Source organism: Pteropus alecto, unplaced genomic scaffold (assembly GCF_000325575.1).
Source record: "Pteropus alecto unplaced genomic scaffold, ASM32557v1 scaffold190, whole genome shotgun sequence".
In the NCBI taxonomy this organism is placed as follows: Eukaryota; Metazoa; Chordata; class Mammalia; order Chiroptera; family Pteropodidae; genus Pteropus; species Pteropus alecto.
This window is the reverse complement of record NW_006430462.1, coordinates 570,105-596,548: the sequence shown is the minus strand read 5'-3', so window position 1 is coordinate 596,548 and position 26,444 is coordinate 570,105. Positions and strand designations below refer to the sequence as shown.

At 36.2% G+C, this 26,444-nt stretch overlaps 1 protein-coding gene and 1 pseudogene across 2 annotated transcripts in view; one reads left to right on the top strand and one right to left on the bottom strand.

The window, feature by feature from the left end:
• GRK3 (G protein-coupled receptor kinase 3) overlaps positions 1-26,444 on the bottom strand; it is a 95,935-nt gene that overhangs the window by 47,916 nt on the left and 21,575 nt on the right. Inside the window, exons 2-6 of one of the 2 annotated variants that reach the window (XM_025047313.1) lie at positions 21,866-21,939; positions 11,636-11,737; positions 9,821-9,895; positions 4,699-4,760; positions 664-715 (exon numbers count right to left, since the gene is read on the bottom strand). In XM_025047313.1, the coding sequence (XP_024903081.1) occupies positions 664-715; positions 4,699-4,760; positions 9,821-9,895; positions 11,636-11,737; positions 21,866-21,939 (365 nt within the window). The remainder of the gene's footprint in view (positions 1-663; positions 716-4,698; positions 4,761-9,820; positions 9,896-11,635; positions 11,738-21,865; positions 21,940-26,444) is intronic. The other variant, XM_025047314.1, reaches the window with a different exon arrangement.
• Positions 4,313-4,431, top strand: LOC112481103 (annotated as a pseudogene).

Below are 26,444 nucleotides of genomic sequence, written 5' to 3'. Positions count from 1 at the left end.
AAAAAAAAAAAAAAATCCAGTTGATAATTTATTTTTCCCAATTGCAAACCTATGTGAAAGAAGAACATGAAGGAGACAGTAAGAAAGGCTGTACAAACAAATGTGCATTCTAAAAGTAAAGGAAGGATTATGTCCTAGAATTAATGACATTGAAAGGTAAAAGATGAAACACTGGGAAATACATGTTAGAAAGTAGCCAGTATTTGAGGATGGCTTTTAGCATTCTCAGAATAATTTTTTTTAAAAAGATGAAACTTTGGTCTAGGCAAAAAATGCCATCGTTTTTATTACGTGATTACACTTCATAATGAGAAAAAAAAGAGGAACTTTACCAGGATGGCAAAAGATAAGGGTATACAGGAATTGCACTACGTTGACTTGTATTTTTACTACTTCTGTGTAAGGGTTAATTACTGCTTAAAATACCCTTTCATAAATAAATAAACACATTCTTATAGGAATATGAAAAATGAGAATAAAATCCAACTTGTTTACACTTGGGTATGGGAGGATGACTTTTTCATACATAAAGCTGCAAGGACCTTGGTTTAGGCAGTGTGTCACCCTTGGGAGCAAGCTCCAGGATCAAGTATTTTCTCACGAAGTGAAGCCAGAGGAAGTTTTTATTTAAAAAAAGAAAGGGAAGGAAAGCATGATACTTACATGGATATTTAATTCTACATTTTTCCACTGACAAAATCTAGTGAACTTGTCACTAAAAAAGAATATAAATAATTACTGGAAAGTTAAATATCAAGTTAACTGGATTTAAAGAACAATGTTATAAGATACATTAGAATTATACTACAGTTGTGCTGCTTCTGAATTAGAGTGAGTTTTCTTAAACATTTTCACAAAGCATTCACCAGTATTCGTGGCTTTATTTTATGATTCAAACGAAAGACTTCATGTTTTTCCTTTAACTGTCATTATGCTATGGTGACATCTTTATCTGAATCAGCACTGTCCAACCGGATAACACAAGCCACATGTGTCATTAAATTTTAACAGCATATTTGATTTAACCCCAATACATCAAAAAATTATCATTTTCACATGTAATCAGTATAAAATTATCAATGAGAAATTTCACATTCTTGTTTTTATATTAAGTCTTTGAAACCTGGTATGTATTTTGCACTTATAGCCCATCTTAATTCAGACTAGTCACATTTCAAGTGTTCAATAGCTACATGGAGCTTAGTGGCTACTGTCCTGGAAAGCACAGCTCTAAATGACAAAAAATTAATGTTTAAAAATAATTAGAAGAGTAGCAAATGCTCTGAAGTGTCAGGCTCTAGAGGCTCATTTACTCAACCCAGCAACCCTGTGCACAGGTATTAGGATGATCTCCATTTTACAGCCAAGAGGACTAAGGCTTGCCCAAGGCCACACAGTGAGAGAAAGGGTGGAGTAGGATTTGAACCCAAACCAAGAATTGCCTCTCAAAGATAGGAATGTGAAGGAAAGGAATCTTCAAACTAGAATCAGACAATGTCACATTGCGGTGATGTGCTTTCATAATTTACTAAACTGCTTAATGAGTGCTTTTGTCATCCGCGAAGAAAAATATCCTATATCTATTTAATAAAAATATTACTTTGATTACTTTTTATTAATGAGCAATATATCTACAGTGTTTAGTTTTAGTTTTTTTTTTCCCCAAAAGTGCATTCTAGATGCAATAGTCCTTAAAAACAAAGAATATTCTTGGTGACTACTGGATTTCATCTAGACCCTAGCATGATTTCTTACACATGAGCACTGTATTCAGCATTCTTTAAATGAATAGATGAATGAAGACCAAAAAAAAGGAAGAAAGGGAGGCAGAGAGGCAGTTCTTAAGAAGTACAAGTTATAGGTATTCTCAGCATTATAATAAAATGCCTGAGGCATCCAAATATCCCAGTTCCCCTAGGGGTTTCATTTAATATGCCTTCTAAGGATCTTTTAAAAATATTTCTGAGGCTAACAATCAAATTGAAAATCAAAAGCAGAAGAACTCTTTGTAATTACATAGCATCTTTTTTTTCCAATCTAAAATGACTTTTAAAGAGTGTTTCATTGATCCTCCTAAAATCTCTATGAGGATGGTAAAATAAAATTATATTCTGAGAGTTTCTGAGAGTCGTTTCAAACTTTTTTTTTTCAAGTATGATAAGTACAAAAAGCAAAACCACATTGGGGTGTACTCCACATTTATATGTCCATGACTGTTTCTATGAAACTCATGTGGTGTGTTGGGCTAACTCAGACTCTCTTCTCACAGATTCTGAAGTTCAGAGCTGGCAACAGGGGGTGGTGATTTAGCACATTTTACAAACTAGCAAACTTGCTGGGGAGGGTTAACAGCCAGGGAGACAGAAATGCTCTACTGACCAAGAGTTTAGAAGAACCAGCTCCCAATTTCTACCCTGCCCCAAAAGAATACAATCTGCCCCCTTCCCCACCCCGCCCCCCGCCAAAAAAATAAATAAATAATACCGTCAAATACACATTTTGCCCATGAAATATGGGTTTGTTGTAACAAGTTCTTCCTTAGGAAGTACAGATGGCCCCCGCGTGTCCGGGCACAGTTGTGAGTCCATGGGGGTTCCCTGAGCACTATTCCTAGTCGATACTTAGTTACTAGAGTGGGAGCTTCTTGGTATTAGATAAACCATGGCAGAGAACAGAATAGAGCCTGGGCAACAGAGGGCTCGGATAGCCAAAACCCCTGCAGACAATTCGAGTATCTCAGAGGACAGATCAGAGGTTAAAAATAACAGAAATGACTGGCGTGCAGTGAGGGTAGGGAAGAGTCAGCGTTTTTAGCTCCAGTTCCTGACTGGGGCTTTAGACTGCTGAGCAGTTGAAGTTTACTTCCTGAACGTGGCTCACAAGACTCCTCCAGGAGAGGGAAGCCTCCCTCCTGGATTCAGCCCCACCTGGAACTTAGCCCGTGTCCCTGCTGGGCCTCAGGAGAAGGCAGAGAGATGAGCGCCTGTACTGCTGAAGACTTTCCCTTTATTTTCACACTGCAGTGTGGCCACCAGGAAATCACCTTAACTGTGAAGTCCTCAGAGAATGTGGCAGGTCCTAAGGAAGCGATGGCTACCAGGTTTTACTTAAGGAGTGTCCGTACTTTTCAAAACTCGTGGTCACTCAAATCAAAGACATTTTGAGAATGTATTAACATAAAAGAAACCCAAAAAGCTATAAAAATGAACAAATTGACTTCAAAAATAATTCATTTACACAAAACGGTAAATGTTTCAGGAAATCCAGTGTGCATGCTCGCTTAAAATGCAAACAGCCTTGCGTGTGTTTCCTGTGACAATAAGAGTGAATGGCTCAATCGACAGGAGAAAATCGCCATGCAGGTTGACCGTCTTCCCCAATTTACACCATCATCCCCATCTCTCCCCTCTCCCCCAAGGATCACATAAGAGCTAGGTCGACCCAGAGTTGGGAAAGGTCAGATTTCAGAACCAACAGCAATGGAGTCAGCCCTGAGCCAGCATTCCATCTCCTGGATTCTGCTGCTTTCTGACAAAATTTCTGCTCTGACTCAGAAAAGAGTAATCATTTGTATGCATGTGAGTTTCCCAAAGTATTGACTCGACTCCAGGATAAAATTATCTCTTGAACTCTAGTAGAACCATAACAGAACTTTTTTTTCCCCCTAAATTACTTTAGTTCTGTGAACATGTGGAAGAAAAAAAAACTGTAATGAAGCAGCATTTGTTCTTAAAGGGCAATTACGGAACAGCTGCAGGCTGCTCCAGCAATAAGACACAATCATCATGTCAATTGTCTAGAACTCAGTGGAGCTGATGGAGAAAAGCAGAGTCAGTGTGAATGCAGACTCAGTTTTAGAAAGTCCGATTCCAACGGTGCATTATCACAAACGAATACTCAAAAATATTGAAGGACTGACTGTTAAGTGCCTGAAAAGCAGATGAGTTCAACACTTTTATAGGCGTCACTGAGACGTTTCAGAATTTTCTATGACAAACACACTCAATAGTTTGAGTAACTCAAAGGGACATAATTAAGAGGCATTTTAATGATCCATATGACCGCAGACATTGATTATAGCCTATACCCTTAAATTCTACATTACGAATCAGGCACTGGCTTGTCCCACTTTGGGGGACGTGATTTCTAAGTCCAAACAAATGAATTAGATTAATTATAGAGTTCTGCTTGCATTAGTAAAGGTGCCCCAATAAGATACTTTTAATGTTGAGGTTCCCTAATCTATTTAAATTTTAGACCATTTTGAAGGTAAAGAACTAAAGGTCAAAGGGACATTAAAATATGGCAAGTCCTCTATGGCCATGCCACCCTGAACATGCCCGATCTCGTCTGATCTCGGAAGCTAAGCAGGGTCAGGCCTGGTTAGTACTTGGATGGGAGACCACCTAGGAATATCAGGTGCTGTAGGCGATAAAAAAAAAAAAAATGCAAGTCCTAAATTATAATGTAAAGAAAGTATCAAAGAAACGGCCTAACACAAAGCTTGGCACATAGTATGTGGTCATACTATCTGGTGAATGAATAAACTAACACGTATTTTAAAGACAGCGCTTATTGCATTAAATGAGGTACACCTATACAGTATGAGATTTTATATAAATGCTAATATTCTAATACATTATATGTCGAATGTATCTCAATAAAAGGTTTTATATAGAGAAACATAAAGTTTCATACCTTTCCATAAATTTTTGAAAAATGTTGCCTCGAAGACTTTCACAAATTTCTTCTATATATGGCTGGAAAGTAAGGAAAAGAAATTCCACACTGCATAAATAGGAACATACAAAAGTGAAAATACAAACAGATGAGACTCAGACAAGGCAAGGTTCCCAATTACAATCCCACAGCATTTCGTACTTGCCCTTCTCCAGATCTGTCCAAGTTTCACTAATGGATTCATCATATCATGATCATTTCATAGTCATATATACTACTCGACGGCACATTCCACGAAGGCAAGTACTGGTCTGTCCCGTTTGCCATTCTATCCCTACTGCCTAGCATGGCTCACTGCAGGTCGCTGATACTTCTTTAAATGACCAGAATTAGGTTAATGGGTGCATGACCTGTGCAGTTCCATAGGGCTCACACTCAGAAGAGCACAAAGCTTGGTTCAGTGCCCTACTGTCACTATTGTGAAGTTCTTACTAATTTCTTAACAAGGAGCCTCACATTTTCATTTTGTTCAGGGCCCTGAAAGTTATGTAGTGCATCCTGTAAATTACTATTAATTAATTATAAATTATCAGCATTATTATTGAGTTTTAAAGACTAAAACCTGAGGGACCAATAGAGTAAATTCTTTTTTTAATTAACTCTTTTCCTTACTGATTTTATATCTCTTGGAATCTTAGGGCTAAAGGTGACCATGGGTTGGGGTGAGGGAAAGTCAATCCTAATCCTTATTTTGTACATAAGAGGCTGTGGAGGTGTGAGCAGGTCTGTCCCCAAAGTCTTTGAGTGAATTCATGGCTAAGCCAGGTTAAGGCAAGGGCTCCTGGCTCACTTGTGCAGTGCTTTTTTTCCTGTGAACAACCTACTTCAATTTCATGCCACTTTACACATTACTGAATAAACAGAATAACTTTCCTTTTCTACGTGATGAACTTTAAATCGCGAACTATAAAAATATCAAATGTCAACATTTCACAGTTCAGCACAGAGTCAATTAGATAGTTTTGGAAAGTATCTTGCTTGACATCCTACACTCACTGAATGATGCAAATTTGGTGTTTTCTGTGTCTTCACAGATCATTCTGAAAATTTGCAAAAAAAAACGATCAGATCAGAAACCATCCAAGGCAGGTGATGAGACCAGGAAGTCTGAAGAAGCCACAGAAACCAAACGCAGGCAGTGACATAACCACAGCTCTTCTGGGAGCCTCACTTCCTGCAGCAGAAAAGAGACTCTGGGCCAATCAGCCTCTACTGCCTCGCCTCACAGGGCTATCACTGTCCTGGACAGGGCACAGTGACTGGTCACGAAAACCAAATGGACTTTGTTCCTTCCTGGTAAGAGGAAGAGCTGATCTATCTCTCTGAAGTTCTTTTCGACTCTGAAATCCTATGATTCTATTATGACATATATAATATTGATCCTAGCAAAGTCCCCTAGATGCAAAAGGCTAAGCCACAAGTCTCAAGAGATTCAAAAGACATCAAAAGATAAAACAGATCAAGTGCTCAAAAATTTATGAAAAGGTTAAATTTGTTTATCACAGATTTTCTATTTACAAAAACTATTTTGTTAATATTTTTTCATATTTTATCAAACATCCTGTACTTTCTGCTAACAAAATAAAAGACAGAGTGTTACTGGAAATAGTTAAGACTAAACATAATATACCCACATTGACACTTTTCAACAAAAAGAACCACAAAACATGCCAGGTAAGCAGTGCAAAAACCAAAGCTCAACAGTGTGGTCATGAGCAAACTCCTTCACCTCTCTGATTCTCAGTTCCTTTAATCTGTAAAATGAAATAGTCATATCTAATTTGCAAGGCTATTGTGAGAATTTAATAAAATTAAGAATGCTGAAAGCCAAGTATAGGGCCTGGCACATTCTATGCACCTAAATGAAAGCTAGGACCTCCCCCGACCCCTGCCACCAAATATGCCTATGCAATTTCTAAAGTCAATTTTACAAACAAAAAGAAGTCAATAAAAAGCATTTTGTATTTACTTTCAGAGCATTTTTGTTTCACTTGCTTCTTCTCCTTGATAAGAAATTTCAACTCACACATCACACTTCTTGATCTCAAAATACATTATAAAATTATAGTAATCAAAATAGTATCGTACTGACATAAAGAGAGACATTATAGACCTATGGAACAGAATAGAGAATTCAGAAATAAATCCACACATCTATGGGCAACTGATCTTTCCCAAGGATGCCGAGAATATACGATAAGGAAAGGACGGTCTCTTCAATAAATGGTGTTAGCAAAACTGGATATCCAAGTGGAACTATATCAAACTAAAAACCTTCTGAACAGCAAAGGAAACAATCAATAGAGTGAAAAGGCAACCAATGGAATGGGAGAAAATATTTGCAAACCATATATCTGATAAGGAGGTGAATATCCAAATATATAAGGAACTCAAGTCAATAGCAGAAAAACAAATAACTTGATTTTAAAAATGAGCTAAGGACCTGAACAGCCATTTTTCAAAAGACATATAAATGCTCAACAGACATATGGAAAAGGTGTTCAACATAACTAATCATCAAGAAAATGCAAATCAAAACCATAACGAGATACTACCTCACACTTGTTAGGATGGCTGTTATCAGAAAGACAGGAGATAAATGTTGTGAGCATGTGTAGAAAGGGAAACCCTTATGCACTGTTGGTAGAAATGTAAATTGGTGCAGCCTCTATGGAAAACAGTATGAAAATTCCTCAAAAACTTAAAAATAGAACTACCATATTATCCAGCAATCCCACTTCTGGAAATGACAACAGTATTTCAAAGAGAGAGCTGCACTCCCATGTTCATTGAAGTTTATTCACAACGGCCATGATATGAAAACAACCTAAGTGTCTGTTGATGAACAGATAAAGAAAATGTGGGACGGACACACATACACTCCCCCCATACACATACACAGAAGAATATTATTCAATCTTTAAAAAGATGGGAATCCTGCCACTCATGATAACATGGATGAACCTAGAGGATATTATGCTATGTGAAATAAGCCAAACACAGAAAGACAAATACTCTATCTCACTTACATGTGTAATCTAAAAAAAGTCAAAGTCATAAAAGCAGACAGTAGAATGGTGGTTGCCAGGGGCTGGGAGTTGGGAAAAATGGGGAGATGGTGGTCAAGGGTACAAAGTTTCAGTCACAAAGGATGAATAAGTTCTAAAGATCTAATTTACAACATGGTTAACTATAGTAACCATGTATCTATAATGTATACTGGAAATCTGCTGAGAGTTAATCTTAAGTATTCTCACCACGCACACAAAAATATAACTGTGAGGTGACGGATGTGTTAGCATGGTGGTGGTAATCACGTTACAGTTTATACATATATCGAAGTCATCATGTTGTCCACCTTAAATTAGATAGAATTCTTATTTGTCAATTATACTTCAACAAAACTGAGGGGTAAATAATTTCAACTCAAAGATGTCAACCAACTTTAATGTCCCTCTATAAACAGGACATCGAAATGTATAACTTCTATTTATACTTTAATATGTTCCAAATGGTTACACTGAATTGCATTAATACACTCCTTATTTTAATCAACTTAATGACTATTTCCTTCACCTCGGAAATAAGACCACACTCATTCTACATCCATTTTACGAGAACGTTATTTTCATTTATTTTTTCATGAACAAATCAGCAGTGTTTCTAAAAGATATACTAAGAAGTAGCTTCTAAATGGATATTCTCTGAAGGCATGAAAAGAATTTTGGTGGTCCTTGTATCTCACCTGGAACTTTTTTTAATGTTATTTATGCTTCAAGAAAAGCTAAAACCAGAGCTGTCAAATCCATGTGTTGTAAGTATAATTTAACAATGTTCATTGTAAATGACAATTAAGATATGTCAAAGGCAACTGAAAACTGAAATTCTGAAGACAACAAAATGCAGATATTCACATTGTACTTCTGAAAGTAAAATATCTGGTAATTGCTAACATTTATGGAGCATTGTGATAGCAGGCCCAGTGCAAAGCAACTCACATGCACCTTTCTCACTGAATCCTCAAGACACCCTTTGAGGTCTGTAAACCCTAGTAAATGAATTTCAGAGCCCAAGCCTATAACCTACTAGACTATACAGGAAGGTGCTACCGTTTAAGAAAAATCCACCTAAATATTTTGGCAGAAAGGTAACACTCAAATTGTATCCAAATGCTCTAAGAGCCAAATTAGTATTTTCTCTATACAGAATAATCAAATTCATTTTCTATAAATAAATCCCATCATAAGGAACCAATGGACACCAATGTTAAAATCAACTGACCTCTCTACAAATGACTGAATAATCCAAAAAAAGGATAAATTAATTCTTTTCATTTATGACAAGTATTACATCACTTAATGACATTTTTTTCATATTTCTTATGATTCATAAACTTAAAAAACTACATTATCTATTTGAAAACTTGACCATGTCCTTGCAAGCTGCCACCTCCAGAGAAAACGCACTGGATGGAAAAGGCTTTGGAAGGACAAGAAGCCAGTATATCAAAAAAGCAGCAAATACGCAGGCCCATTAGCTGTGGATTGAATTTTCAAGTCCTGTAATTTAAATCTGTATGACTGTGCTGTGTTCGAGATGTGAGGAGCCAAGGTAAAATCCAGGTCCCCAGTCATAACTCCAAGGTCATTCCAACATTTGATCTTGATTCTTAAAAGAGAATTTATGCCGTCTGAGAGATGATCACCATGAGGATCAGCACCTCTACCACCACAAATAAATCTTATAAAGTCCCTGCTCATCACGAGTGTCTGGGATGTCAAATGGGAAAAGGCTTTTTCTTCCAATGTCTTCTCTTCATTGACTTATTGAAAATAATGTTACTAGAAAGGTCTAGTGCCATTTTTCAGGAAAGAAATTATGAAGGATGTTGTTATAAGAACACATTTCAATGAGAAGACAAGCAATATTAAACTTCAGTGGTTCCAGATAAACCTCCAGATAAGAACAGTCTTATGTATAAAGTCCTCTAGTACCTATACACGTGAAAAGAGAATGTCACCAAATCCAAGTAACGAGCAAATTTATTTGTTCAAATAATGAACAAATAATTTTATCTTACCTGAAAAAGAGTTGATGTCACCTGTTTCTTGGCTAGATGACTTTGCACATGTTCTACGGCTTGCTTTGAGAATGGCTTTTAGAAATCAAAAACAATTTTTTTCAACGATTATAAAACATAACGAACCATTGTATGTTATACAATATCACAACATATAATTAAACGCAACAATTACTGAACAGTAATCTTTGGTAATTATGTTAGCACACATTCTTTAAAGATCTGCTGGATATTTGTGGGCGAGCTGAACAAACGCTTGCTCCTCTGGGCTTCCAGGGTACTGATACACATTCTTAGAAGGGCGATGAGCATGAGAAGCGGGTGGGGGTTGACTGACAATACACCTAATCCTACAAGAATTCAAGATCAATTTGATTTTTAAAAAATGTAAAGAATCTTACCACCTTACTAACAGCATACATTCCTCAATTAGCTGATAATGGAGTTCTAAAATGTCTACAAAATCAAAATTTCTGTGTAAGAGAAAATAAATGCATGAAAATGCACCTAAGAATTAAATGCAGGATTACAAAGCTAAGCCAGGTGGTAAAAGGCTCTAGGTGAAGAAGTCCCACTATAACTATAGCAGTGGGGAACTAGTTCTAAAAGAATGGAACTTACGCCAGAAAAAATTACAAACTCTGTCCTCCCCCAAAACTTCAAATTATAGTTCCTTCAATAATGCACAATAAGAAGAAAAGCTTAAAAAGCATAGCACACTGCTAAAAACCCTCTAAATTGCTGAACTATATGAAAACTAAGTTTATAGAGGCTCTCCCAGCAAACATCTGGCATTTTCCAAGGTTCAACCAACCCCAGAGCACCAATGATTAGCTCTAACTCAGAAATTCTTTCTACTACAAGGTAGGTGGGTCCAAAAAATAGTAATGCAATTATGCTACAAGAGGTGTCATCTTTAGCCACCAGTCATTAAATGTCAATAAGAATTGCAAACAACACAATAAATAACAGAAGCACTAAAACACATCATTATCATGGCCAATGCTGTCCAGCTAAACTTTCTTCAAAGACAGAAATGTTGGGATCTATGCTGTCCAAAACAGGAGCCACTAAGTCCCATGTGGCTACTGAGCACTTGAAATGTGGCTCATGGGGAAGGCAGGAATTAAATTTTAAATTTCACTTGATTTTAATTAATTTAAACAGCCAATGTGGCTAATGGCTACCGTACCACATACAGTAGGCCAGAACTGTTTGGCCACTCATTTGGAAGACAGTCTTAACGTAGAGAGATTGCATGGTAAATTTTTATTACTAATTATTCCACTCACTCCTGGTGGAATAATTTCCTAGGAACCTAGTTTATTCTAATGACCAAATTTATCTGTTTATCTGACTTACAAGAAAAAAGTATTTTGACCATTATTTAGCAATTAATGAATACAACATATCTACAATCTTCCTTATTTAGTCAAAGAAACCACTTAAGATTTATATTTATGAATATCTAATTAGTCTAATTGTTAAAACAGAGTTAAATTCACAAAGCTTAATTTCTTTGAGAAAGTCCAGAATTAAGACTAGCCCTTTCTTCCATTGATTTGAATTAACTATTTTATTCTACCAGCTTTTGCAGTGAAAGTATCTGCTTTTGGAAATATACTAAGTGTGTGCAGAACAACAGATATTCTATCAGTAGTTATCAGGAAAAAAAATGACAGAACAAAGAAAGAGGTTCCATCCTCAATGAGCATTGTTTATGTTTTTAACACCTTCCTATTTTACTTTCATTCCGAAACCCTGAAGGCTGTTTCACATATATCTACACTAAATAAAACAAAAAGAAATACTTACATGTGAACAAGACAGCAGCTCCTTCATGATATAGGTATCATAAATTTGTCGACTTCTACAAAGGCGATCTTCCTCATTATCAAGTTTTTCATATTCTTTTATCTAGATAATTTAAAAGTTGCCATTGTTAAGTATGTCTTCCTATAAATTTACTTTATTAAAATATATTACTAGTCTTGGTAGAAACCACTTCCACATGAGATCATGCAAATTATGGAACTGGCTATTCCACAGGAAACGACTACTTCTAATGTTGTAATAATGAAGTTGGAATAATTTAAATTCAACATGAAACTTACAAATTGATTTTTTCCTATGATGAACCTCATCACAAATTTAGAACCATAACATCAGGAAACAAATACTGCCATGGTTACAATTATCTTACACTGTATTAGCCATGGACCATTCATCCTTGCCAATTCTCCTTTCCAAAGCACAAATAATTTAAATTTGGCCATTATTCCATTCTAAGAGTTATGGGGATCATTCTCACCCATCTATAGTGTTATAAAACAGGATAAAAAATATATTGTCAGGATTCCTGCAAAGAGATTTTTTTCTTTTTTGTTAATCAACTAAATATTTTGGAAAGGCATTAACCCATAGATAAAAGCATTGGTTTTTCATGTTGGAACCGCATCTGCTTTATAAAAGTATTAACAGAAAGCTTACTTCAAATAGTATATTTTGCTAACTTAGGGAAGGTAATGTGACCAGTGTTAAGAGGGGCCCAATAACAAAATATGCTTTGGAAATATTTGCTTTATGTGGAAATAATCCCAATCATTCTAACCTGATAACAGAAGTTCCTGAATCAGAGAGGTGTTTTTATGTATTCACAGAAATACTCTTAATCCAAAAGATAAAGAATGAAAACAGATGAAATATGGAGCTAATAGAAAGACTGTAGCAATGTAATATAATGACTAATTACTACATATTACTTATTTGGGGGAAAAAAATGTTTCCAATGGGTAGCCAGTTGTTCTATCTGGTATGATAAAAGGTGGGGCTAACTACTCCCATAGGAGAGAGTATAAACTGAATAGAAATAAAAGTTACCTTTTTTCTTCATAGTCTGTCTGGGTTTGACAGTTTTGAAATCAAAACTAGTAAATCCTATAAGAATTTCTGATAAAGAAAGGGCAAGGAGAGGGGTATGTGAGGTCCCATATGAGAGCTAGCTGCTCACATGCTGAGAAATTACTGGGATCATCTTAATTGCCCTGAAATACCATCAGTGTTACATACTGAGATGTCTGAGATTCACAAGTCTGTTACTGCCAGGGCTTAGAATGGAGTCTTCTTAGAACAGATTAAAAACAAACAAAGAAACAAAGAAACAAAAAACAATATAAAGGCAGGCAGGCTGGGGTAGATTGGCACCACACCCAAGAGGAAAAGACTGTTTTAATAAAGAAGCAATCTAGCAATGCTGGCATAACCAGAGGACCTGGGCTTAACCATCCTAAATTAATTCAGGAGAACAAGTCTAAAGAGTTCAAACACCAGGCCAGACGCAGCTATGCCAGCTGCAAGGCAATGGTGAAATCGGAGAAGAGTCAGAATATAAACACAGGATCCTGGCTCAGTTGATGTCTTCTGTTATTTTGTTTTAGGCAGGTCCAATGGTTAGTTAATGCTAGGCTGAAAGAGGTAGACTGTTGGTGAACCAAAGGCCAATGTTTATGCCTAAACATTTGAATAAATTCAAGGAGTAAGAAGACTTCATGGAATTATTATTCTCGAAAACAGGTGTAATGAAATGTAAGTCTATGTCCCAGGGGCCCTATAAAGCAGGCTGACACCTGGTAAAACAAATGCCGAGTCTATGGTTGTTTTTCATAAACCATAATAATATAGCTGTACAGAAAATTCTAGTTTCTTGGGCAAATGATACTCTGAATCACAATACTGGCTTTATTAAGAGCCTTGTGCCTCATAAACCCCAACAAGAACAACAAAAAAGATAATTCTTAATAGGCAAAGTACAAGCCTAAAGTATCTGTGGCTGTAATTTAAAATTCACTTTCTATTATCAGTAAGACCACTAATTAAAGAACGTGCAGCCAACTATCAGTTAATTCTAGATAGGATGTCTTTATTGTAGCATACACATAGAAAACTCCACCTCTAATTTTAGCAGTTAGGTTGTCGTGGTAACCTGAGCAGGTAGAGCCCTGAGTTCAAGGTGAAAAGTCTCCCCTACAGCAGAAGAGAAGCATCATCATCAATGATATACATTCACTGATCATGTAATCTCCTTCTGCTTTGGTGGTTACAAAGCTCACAGTGAACATGGAGTCTAAATATCCAGGATCCTAAGAGCAAGCTCTTCTGGTCCACAGTTGTTAAGCTCTCCTCTTTCTCTCTTCATCTGTTCCCCTACCGTTCCAGTGGAATGGTCTGCTATCATCACTAATGGCCTCTGCCTTGCCCAATCACGGGTCTCTCTTTTGTTCTTAGCTTCACTGACTCCTCTGCAGCTTTCAACTCAGTTGCCACCCCTGTCTTCTTTGAAGCTTTCTTTTCTGACTTCTATGATCTACACTCTCCAGGGGTTTGCCACACTGGCTCCTCTGCCTCAGTCTCCCTGATAATTCTTTCTCTTCTGCCTGACTTCAAAATACCAAAGTGCCTCAGAGCTTGGTGCTGGGGGATCCCTTTTTCACCCACTATCTTCTCCTTAGGTTAATCTATTCAGTCCCAGTTTAAAACACCAATTATATTCTGGTGACTAAGTCCGAACCTCTAGGACTCACTTCTCCCCCTGAGCCCCAGATTCTAAGGATTGAAGTACCTATTTGACATTTCCACATCCTCTCTACTCCAGCCAAACATGTTCCTCTCCTAGTCTCCTCTATCACAAAAATGAGTGAAACCATATTCCTAGTTGCTTAAGCCAAAAAGGAATAATTAAAATTGATTCTACTCTTTTGCTCACACCCCTCCCTCAACCATCTCCTATATCCAAACCATCAGCCAATCACATTGGCTTTGCACTCAAAATGTATCACAAACCTAAACTTCTGGTAGTAGCCAACTATCTACTAACAGAACAATCCATCTGAAGGGGAAAAAAAAATGCAAATTCTGGACATATATAATACCCAACCACACTGGGGCACAGGAGTGACCAAAAAGTACACAGATAATGGAGACGGGGCATCAAACAGAAGCTGGAAAGTAAGAGAGGATATTCCTAAAAAATAAAGAGGCTGAGGGGGAGCTCCAAAATTCTGTGTATAAACTCTATGAAATTCTATGTTGGTCTCCATGATGACATGTGATCATGGCAGACGCAAGGCAGTCCAGCTAAGGCCAACATTCAGCTACTATCTATTTTATGAGATGACAGAGCTTGAAGTTGAGTAAGCCAAATTAACTGCTAAAACAAAAAATCAATACCCTTTGGAGAAACATAGAGAGTTTAGAATATCTACAACATATCAATCAAAATGTACAAGATACAATTGAAATTATTCTACATATGAAGAAACAGGAAAAGGTGGTCTACATGCAAGAGAAAAGAACATAAATGAAGACCAATCCAAGATGACTCTGATACTGGAATTACCAGACTAGGGTTTAACGTATCTATTATAACAATACTCAGGACATAACAGACAATGTGCATGTAATGAATAAAAAGACAGGAAATAGCAGAAAAATATTAACTACGTAAAGAACCAAGTGGAAATTTTAGAACTAAAAAACGCAATATCTTAAATTAAAAATTCAATGGAAGGACATAATAATAGATAGAGGTGACAAAAAAAAAAGTCAATGAATGTGAAGACAGATGCATAGAAATTACTTAATTTGAATAACCGAAAGAAAAATATATTTGGGGGAAAAACTGAAAAGGGCATCAGTAATATTTAGGATAATATCCAAAAATCACACATACATAGAATTGGAATCCCAGAAGGAGGAGAAAGAGAGATGAAGGTAGAAAAAAATGTTGTAAGACATAATGGCCCAAATTTTACTAGATTTGGTGAAATATATAAATCTACAGATTCAAGAAACTCAGCAAACCTCACTAAGAATAAACACAATATTTCAGATTAGCCCACTAAAATGCAGCAATTGTCAGAAATGGGCATACGGAGGGGTGAACAAGACACTTTTCTGTCTGTCTAAAAGAAATATATTTTGCATATAAAAACACTGATTGAAAGTGGATGAGAAAAGATATACCATGAAAACAATAAGCATAAGGAAATTGAAGTGGCTATATTAATATCTAATAAAGTCATTTTTCAAGACAAAAAAAAATCTTCCCAGCAATAAAAATATTAAAAAAAAAAATCATTAGGTATGCACCTAATAACAATCTTCGAGTTGCAGATTTTAACACCCTTCTCTCAGCAACTGATAAAACAACTGGATTTAAAATCCATAAAGACGTAGATGATTTATCACATCAGTCACTTTGATCTAATTGACATGTATAGAATATTCATCTAACACTCCCGTTTTAAATTTCCCATGGGCTTTAGAATAAAATCTAAATGTTACTCGGCCCCCAAACCCAGTCTCTCTTTTCACCCTGATCCTGTATCACACTACTCCACCTCTCTCACCCATTATGAACACACCACACTGATCCTTCAGTTCCTCAAACACACCAAGTTCTTTCCCACTATCTTAGGGTCAATGTCTTAGCCATGACTTCGACCTAAAATGGTCTCCCGCTCACCCTGTGCCCATCTTCAAAAGACTAGTAGCCTCCTTGTCATTGCAGTCTCAGTTTAAATGCCACCTCCTCAGAGTCAGTCTTTGACCTATCAGTCTAAAGTGGCCACCAAGTCATGATACATTCGTTTTGAGTCATTCCATAACATTATTACTTCCTGATATATTTCCTGTGTTTTGAGTCTGTTTTGAGTCCCTACATACCAGTTATTACTTTCTGACATATTTCCTGTTATTTATTGACTATATGTTTATTGTCTGTATCTCTCAAGCAAAACAGAGGCGCAAAGACAAGCGAGGACTTGTTCTTCCAAGTAATGTCTTCCTAGCATTGGTGTTTCATAAATACTGGTTGAATGATAAAAAAAATTCTATATAGTAACTTTACCTCTGATCTTATATTTATTTTTTCCATAATTTATTTTTAAATCAAGGCATCATATACATATTTTTATAAGCTGCTTCATAATCTAACAGGAACAAAGAAGTGTATAAACCAACACACTGAACAGTTACTATGTGTCAGGCACTCTTCTGGTATGTCGCATTCACACACAACAACCTTAAGACACAGGCACTGCTATCACCCTAATTCTTAGCCGAGGAAACCCAGGCAGAGAAGCTGGACTGCTTGCTCAAGTTTATGAAGCCAGAAACCAGTGGAGTCCATATCCAAACAAAGGCGGTCTGAGTTTAAGAGCTCTTAACCACTATGTTACAGCTGCCTGTACACCTGAACAGTACATTATAGACATTGTAGTTTAGAAAGCAATTGTCCACCCAGCATCCTATTTAAGCTTGTCAAGTAGCAGGAGATGATTACTAACCTCATTTAATAGATGAGGTAACTGAAGTTCAACTATTAAGTCCTGACACTGTGAGCTCCTGATAGGGACAGTGTACTGTTTGCATTCGTAAGATCCAGGTCTGAAATGAGGAAGGTGCTTCAGCGTTTGCTCAACGACTGGCCCCATATCCCACAGCAAGTGTGAGGCACAGATGCACCTAGATCCTAGTTAGGCCTTCTGTCTATGAGTCAATGATCAAGATGAAAATACTCAATACACACACATAAGCGGCAAGCATATATTAAGTATTACAGGAGCATTACTGACCACAAATGGTGTGGGAATCAAAGGAGTAAAAAACACGGGATAGCTGTACAGATGGACTTGTTAGAAAGTACAGACATTGAGCTAGACCTTAAACTGAGCTAGACCTAGATTTTTCATAAGCTGAGAAGGGGAGGCAGCATTCTAGGCTTGGGAAAAGACATAAGTAAAGTAACAAAAGGAAGAGAGAGCTCGATGGGTTTGGAAATGTTGGTTCCAGGAAGTTATACGTAAGAAGGTAGTGAAAGATAAAGAAGGAAAGGTAGGTAATAACTAACAGAGAGATATATGAATGTCAGGATAAGCTGTTAAGATTTTAACACAGGAAACAGTAACTATTAAAAGTCTGGGGAGGGAAGAAAATCGAACTACAATGTATAAAATATATGTTTTAAGACATCTGACAAAAGAGTTTTCCAGAGATGGGAGTCATAAAACAACAACCAGAAATAACCCAACTGATGAAACCAAGGAGTCAGAGCAAAATTACTGACTAATAACTCCAATGCTGCACTGACTGGAGAAGTGTATTTGAAGCCCTGAGGCTGCGTGGTGTCTTCATTAAAAGAATAATAGAGCAACTGACTGAGGAGCTTTGGAGTATTATCCTCCGTGAGGATAATCTGATAAGCCAGGTCCATCATGCGCCAAGCCAGAAGAGAGGCGAGAAGACTTGGGGAGCAAGCCAACAAAGAGAAACTCCAATGTTTAAAGGTCAGATGGAAACATGTCAGCAGTAGACAGCACCATATTGGCAAGAAGTGCTTAAGAAATAACCCCAAGTAGATTGCCCATCTGTTTCAACCTAGCAACAGCTATCTTTAAAGGAGATTTTTCTGTATTTGACAAGGCGACTTGGTACATGCTGAAAATGAAAAGGTGAAGCTTTTAACAACACAAGAAAGAAAAAAATTTTTGACAGAACAAGCTGTGATACTCAGATAAAATGCCTGATTATGATTCAGACTGAAATAATAAAGTTACTGCAAACTGAGTAAAATCCTTTTGGATTTAGCTCTTTTTTACATGATGCTTAATAGTACATCCTAATTTGACCATTCTTTCTGGAAATATGTTCATATAATTTTGAAAATTTAGAAAAATATAAAGTATTCATGTGTTAATAGACCAGAAAGAAATGGACTATCCCTCTAATTTTCAAACTTGTACAAAGATTACTAATATCAGCCCTAATTATGCTATGCTTTCTTTGGACCATTTAAAATGCGTCAGAGTAAAAGATACATGGCACTAATAATAATAATACATGTCATTTTAAAAATATGTTCAATTAAAAATATTTCCTAATTCCTATTTTAATTTCCTCCTTGACCCATAAACTATTTAAAGTGTATTAGTTTCCGGGCAGTTAAAGATTTCTTAGTTAACTGCGTTATTAAATGTGAGCTTGATTCCATTGTGGTCAAAGAGCATACTCTGAACAATTTCAATCTTGAAATTTGTAGATTTCTTTAGGGTTCAGTATATGACCTATTTTGATAAATATTCCTGTGTACTTTAAAGAATACAAACTATAGTTTTGCAGGGTGTAGCATTCTATGTATGTCAATTAGGCTTAGTCTATTCATTACTTTATTAAAATCTTCTATATTCTTACTCATTTCTTGAGTGTTTTATAAGCTCTTAAAGTGTATGTCTACCACTAGGGTTGATTTTTAGTTTTAAATTTGTCAATTTTTGCTTTATATATTTTGAAGTTATGTTATTTATAACATACAGATTTAAGATCATGATACTGACTCCTTTATCATTATGAAACAATCTCTCTTAAAGTAGCATTTGAGCATTTGTGTACTTTGTCTGATATTAGTGTTGCTATACCAGCTTTGCTCTGGTTAGTGTTTGTATTATATATCCTCTTCTATCTGTTTAAAGTATGTCACTTGTAAGCAGTGTATAATAGGGTTTTGGTTATTTATCAAATCTGACACACAGTCTTTTACTTGGAGTATTTAGCACATTTATATTCAACGTAACTACTTATACTGATGGATTTACAGCTACCATCTTATATTTTGTTTTCAATGTGACCACTTATTATTTTATGGCTCTTTTTATTACTTTTTTGACTTTTTTTAGATTAATGTTTTATTCCATTTCCCCCCTCTTTTAACTTGTTAAATATACACATTTTATTCTTTTTTAAGTTACTTTAGAGATTATAGTATGTACCCCTGACTGATTACAAGCTGAAGTACATTACTACTTTTCCTATCCCCCCAATATTCTAGAATCTTAAAACACTTTAGTTTTTTAACTCCATGTCCCGCTTTTTGTGCTATTATATTTTAGTTTTACATACATTTTAAACTCTAAAAACATTATATTATTGCTTTGCACAGTCAACATCTATTTATATTTTACATATTTATCCTTTATGATGTCCTTCATTCTTTCCCGCATTTCCATCTGGGATAATTTTTTTCTGTTTAAGGTACCTCCCTTTAGTATTTATTGTAAGGCAAGTCCACTACTGACAAATCTCCTCAGTTTTTGTCTGAAAATATTTTTACTTCACCTTCATTTTTGAAGGAAATTTTTACCAAGAATAGAATGCCAGATTGGCAGATTTTTTTTCTTTCAGTACTTTAAAGATGGTCATTTCATTGTCTGTCTTTTTATTTATTTTTTAATAATTTCTTTTAAAATGTCACAGTCAGGTTAATCATAATATTGCTCCTTTAAAAGTAAGGTATTTTTTTCTACCCTCTGGTTGCTTTTAAGATTTTCTCTTTGTTAAAGGTTTCCATAGTCTTATACAGATGTTCAAAGATGTGTTTCCTTCTTAATCCTTCTGTTTAGGGTTTTCTAAGTTTTTGAATCTGTATAAACTCCTGTTTTTCATCATTTTGTAAAATTCTTAGTACTATCTCTTCAAATACTGCTTCTGTCCCACTTTCTTTTCTTATTCTGGGACTGCAATTCTACATGTTAGACCTTTTTTTCTCTGTGTTTCAGTTTGAGATTATCTACTGTCTGCCTCTTTCTCCCTACTTATTAATCCTGTTTTGTATTGTAACCAATCTTCTATTGGTTCTAGCCATTAATTCCAATTTCAAATATGGTACATTATATTCTAGAATGTCTACTTGGTTTTTCATAATAAAATCAAATTATGCTGAAATTCTCTATCTTTCCAACAATTTTGTCCATCTTTTCCTGTATCTGTTGTCTGGACATATTATTTATAGTTATTTTAAGCACTTGTCAGCTGACTCTCAATATCTAATTCATCTCTGGGCCTGCTTCTATTGCCTTGTTTATGGGTCATATAATGTTGCCTCTTAGGTGTGTAATAGTTTCTTACTGTATGTGGAACACTGTATATTCTCTATATAGTGTTATTTTCTACCTGCAAAAAATGACAGAGAGGGCTCCCCTTGTACTCTGTTACACAAGTGGGGAGAAGGATTATCACCCAGTAAGGGACTGAGTTGGGCTGGGAATGAGTTGCCATTTTTGTAGGACTCAGTCTGTCTCTGGTTTGCCCCTGCTCTTGACGCATGGCTCTCCATGCAGTTCAATGAGACATCTCTGTCTCCACAGCAATGGAATCACTTCTACCCTTAGGAGGCTTAGAATAGCCTTTTGCCTCCTGTCCCAATCACCTTCAAAGCTTGGTATATGTCTTCAGAGGGAGACTAATCACATGTTGGGGGCTTCTCCAGTCCTACTTGTTTTTTACTCTAGTACCAGAAATCTCTTTTGGATTTTTGTCTCCCAGAAGCACCCTGCTGCTAAAGGCCAAACCTGTACTGTAATGTGCCTGTTACACCTGGAATAGATAGACGACCCAGGTGATAAGTAGCTATAGATCTTCATGGTTGAGAGAACACTCTCCTTGGGTTTTCATCTCTTGTCTATTATGTTTTCATATCGCTCCCCACAGCAGGTCTGCATTTTAACATAGCACCGTAAGGCTGTGGGAGATTTCGACGTGTCTTCCAGAAGCTTTTGGCCCATCTCTTCAGCTCCCCTCCACCTTCTCCCATCAAGTCTCTAATTCGTGACTCTAGCAATGTGTGGCCAGAAAACTGTGCTAATTTCTCTTTCACCTAGTAGCCCTCTGCCTCAGCTTATGTCTCCAGAGTCATCAAGCTTCTGCGGAAAATAGAGTGGCTGGTAACTGTCAGTGCACCTCTGAATGATTCTCCCATCTCTGGGATTTTAGTCCAACTATTTTCGTTGCTTCCAGAGCACTCCAGAGCCTTTAAAAATATGATTTGTATAGATACTGTCAGCATTTCTAACAAACCACATATTACATCTTGTACTACTAATTATGTTTAATGAATTTCTAAATATTTGTAAGATATTAAGTCTTAATATTTTCCAAAGTAAAGTTTAAATATGCTTTTGAAATAAAAGCATCGGTAAAACAATTACTTCTTACCTCTTCATAAAACTTCACCTGAGGTACAGCTTCATTAATTTCATTCAAACAAAAATCTTTAAATAGCAAGAAACCTAAAGGAAAAGAATAAAAAATTTCAGGGTGGGTAATAAATTGAAATTTTACGCCACAGGGCATCTTCAAAGTAATGTGTTTATACCTCAACCTCTTCCTCCTTTACCTTAAAAAAATAATAATAAAATAAAGGTTTCAAGAGACTAATTATATCCTAGAGGGCAATACTCCAGGTAAAGGAAGAGTGCCACATACCTGGCTTCTTAGTTTGGGGTTCTTTCTCTATTAGCAACCCCCCTCCCACTTTTTAAAAATGCATGATAACCAGTGCTGCTGTCACCACCACTTAGAGCCACTGGCCACTATCGCGAGCAGAAGGATAAGCAAAGAAATAAGAGATTCAGGTAGTACGGAAGTGTTGGTAAGAGTCACCATGGAGCTAATAAATACAATGACCACGGAAACAGGACTAAACTTCCAAAGAAGTCATAAGGACTGTCGCAACCTTTCTAGCCTTTCCTCTCGCCACTTAATACAGTGCCCACCAAATACCTCATGCCAGGGCCCATCCCCATCCCCAAATCATTCTTCACTCCTTCACAACTCCACGCCTCACCTTTACACCTTTAAAAAATCAGTATTGTATGCCTAGAATACCACCTCCATTGCACAGTGCCTGGTACATAACAGGAGGCCAATAAATATTTGTTGGATGAATGTTTGCTTACACAACACTTCCAACATACTCCTGTCAAAGTTACCTAGCACACTCCAATTATCTGATCTATAAGTCTCCCACGCCATTTGCAAACGTAGCGCCTAGTTTAATGCCCAACATGTGGTCAAGCCTGAATGAATAAATGAAGTTGAGAAGGACAAGCTGATATCAGACAGCAGATACTGGAAGATTATAAAAAGTCAAAAACAATTAAAAAGTCAAAATAATTAAAGGATTGCTAGAAGAAAGAGAAGTCGCAGAAGGGAACTAAAGAAGGGCTCACAAAAAATCTAAAATGTAGGGAGAAGGAAGACCAGAATTCCCCAGGCAGGACTGAGAAAAAGCAGCTTTGACAAGATTTTAATTAAAGTTAGTGTAAGAATTATGTAACTTGAACTTGCCTGTTACTGCTCCATAAATTCCCTCCATAGTTCCAGGAACATGACCTTTGAAATGGTCTTTCACTGGAACTAAAAGAAAAGTGGTACGACTACTTAGTTAAGTTGGCAAGGCCAGACTAACCAGGGTTGGGTGCCGACCAGCAGCAAGAACACAGCCACACCCATCTCACTGAGGAACTGAGGTAAGGCTGACATATGACGTAATTAGGAAATTCAAGAAGCAGACGAGTAGGAAGAGTTGAAGATGAGAATCTCTACCTTAATATTTGCATATTAATATTTTTATTTTAAATAAAAGCAATGACTACCTTTTCGTTCTTGTTCTTTCCAAAGTAATTTCACATTTTCCTTGTCATTTCTTCTTTAACCCATAAGTCATTCAGAAATAAGTGGTTCAATTTCCAGATATTTGGGGGGTTTTTTTCAGGTATTTTTCTGATATTGATTTCTATTTAATTCTGTTGTAGTCAGAGAACATATTTAGTATGATTTCATTGCTCTTAAATTTTTTGAAGCTTGGTTGCCGCCCAAAATTTGGTCCATCCAGGTGAATGTTTAAGTCAAACTGGTTAACCGGGTTGCTCAAGTCCATACTCTAAATCTTTACTGAATGTCTGTCTGCTTATTCTATTCTATTCGTTATCGACAGAGGACTGCTGAAATCTCCCTTTGCTAATTGTAGATTTGTTCATCTTTTTTCAATTCTGTCAGTTTTGGCTTTCTGTATCTCTTTTTCGGAAGAGAAAACTGAGATAAGAATTTGAACTTATGTATTTTTATCATACTAAAGATGTTCTTTAAGTGTCTAAATGACAACACAGACTACTATACTACACACGGGCCACTGGCTTTTGACTGCACTTGGGATCAAACTGACACTGTTCATCATGTTCCATCACAGCCTCTGGAATCTAGTCCCTCTACTTGCTTCTCCAGCGTCATCTTACGGCATTCTCTCCCAAGCTAATTTCACTTAGGCCAAGTGTCTATCTTCTAGTTTCTCTCACACCAAATTCGATCTGTTCTCAGGGTTTCTAATTTGCTATCCCCATTTCTAAAACACTCTCTCCCTGGATCTCATGGACCTTTAAAGCTCAGCTCAAATGTCCTTCTCCTTAGAGGCCTTCTGTAATTTTCATTTGTTTGCATTCTCTCTCTCATCCGTTCATATCTCTCTCTCTCTCTCTCTCTCTCTCTCTCTCTCTCACACACACACACACACACACACACACTCACACACACACACACACACACACTGTTTACAGCACTTATGACATGCATATGTTTACCTCTTCACTATCTACCTCCCCACTGCATTGTAAGCTGCATATGGACAAACTACATGTCTTATGCTCTACTACATTTGCAGGAATAGGAACACTGACTAGGACATAGAAGGAGGTCAGAAGAACAAAGGAAAGAAGAAAGAAGGTGAGGAGGGAAGAGGAGGGAAAGTAAGGGAAAATAAAAAGTTGGGAAAATGGGAGGGAAGAGAGAGAAAGGGAGGGAGGAGAAATGAGGAGGATGAAGAAGAGAGCTGAAATGAATGAACAGCCACCTTAAAATGTTTTCATCTACTTCTTTAATGAAATGTCCATTGTCAATGTGTAGGATGAGCCAAAGAACTATCGTAACATACTACAGGGGGCAAAAACCATTATTTTCTTTGTGTGTTCACATGAACTGAAGCTTTATTTTCTATCAGAGCAGCTATTACAATGGAGCAGCAAGAAGATATTTTGCCTTTTGGATTAATTTTAGATCACTGTGTTCCAGACCAAAAGCAATTTACCTTCATGAGATTTAAATTACATTAAGAAAACAAATTTCTCAGAATAAAAGCTAAAGGACAAAAATTAGGAAATAATTTGCCTATCAGGATCATTTCATCAGTGCAAATTCTCCAGATTTTAAAGAATCAGAAATGCTGATCCAACATATTTATAATTGTGCATGTGTCCACCCTTGTTCCCATATCTGAACCACTGCAAATTGCATGAATATTGATTAACTTTTAAGTGTATATAACATCCAAGAAATACAAACTATCTCAATTTTCTACCGCAATATTTTGCAAAAATTAGTAGAAAGAACTGTACTTTTTATAAAATGTCAATGAGAACTTCTGAAAGTATTAGATATAAGTGGTATCTATGAGAAATTCTGAAATTTTACCCCTTAAAAAATTTAAAAAGTGAAAAGAGAAATATGAAAAAAATCTTGCAGGAAATAATACTAGGTGTTGCTGGAGAGATTCAAATACTGGGAAGGAGGATAGACTGTGTTAACTCCTAAAAGTTCCCACCAATATAGACAGACTGATTCGACAAAGCATTTACTGAGCTTCTACTAAGAGCCCCTGAGCTATGCACTGGGGATGCAATGGTGAAGACAGTTTGTTGTTGTTTTTTTATGAGGGGCTTATGGGTTGGTGTAAGGGACAGAAAACAAAGTAAACAAATAAAATAAGTGTAATTTATGGTAAATGATATAAAGAAGTTTTAAAAAATGTTGAGATAGAAAAGAAGAAGCTGCATTTCATATAGAATGTCAATACGACCTCTCTGTGCTGTGAGATGAGAAAGTACAAAGCATTTCAGGTTAGAAAAGAATAGAATGTCTAATCTCATTCTTTCTATTCAGTAATATGTAAGGGGTTTTAGCCAGTGTAATAAGGTAGAAAAATGAAGTAAAAGTGATTCGAAATGGAAAGAAAGAATTAAAACTGATTCTATTCATAGAACAAGCTGGATAACAAATCCTTTCTGCAAAGTAACTACTAGAAAATATAAGTAAATTTAGCAAAGCTACAAGATACAAAGTTATGAGATAAAAATCAATGATGTTCTGATAGGCTCATATCACGCAATTTTAAAATGGAATTTTAAAACAAGTTCAGTTGCAATAACATCAAAAAAATGATCGATACTTAGGAATAAATAAATAAGGGACGTGCAAGACTACTATGCTGAAAACTACAAAATATTACTGAGAGAAGTTAAAGCTCTAAATAACTAAAAAGATATACTGAATTTATGAACTGGAAGACTCAGTATTGCTTAGATGTTAATTCTTCCTAAATTGATCATCAGATTCAATGCAATCACAATCGTAATCCCTGCAGGCTTTTTAAAGAAACTGACAGGCTGATTCTAAAACATATATGGAAATGCGAAAACTCTAGAATACCCAAAACACCTTAACAAAGAAAAAAAATTCAAAGACTTATACTACCCCATTTCAAGACTTTTATATAGCCACACTAATCAAACAGTGTGGCACTGGCAAAAACTAGATCAATAGAACAGAAGATCCAGAAATACACCTACACTTATATGGTCAATTTGTTTTCAGCAAAAGCGCCAAAGCAATTTATTGGGAAAAGAAGTCTTTTCAACAAGTGGTGCTCGAAAAACTTATATCCATATTTTTGAATTAAAAAAAA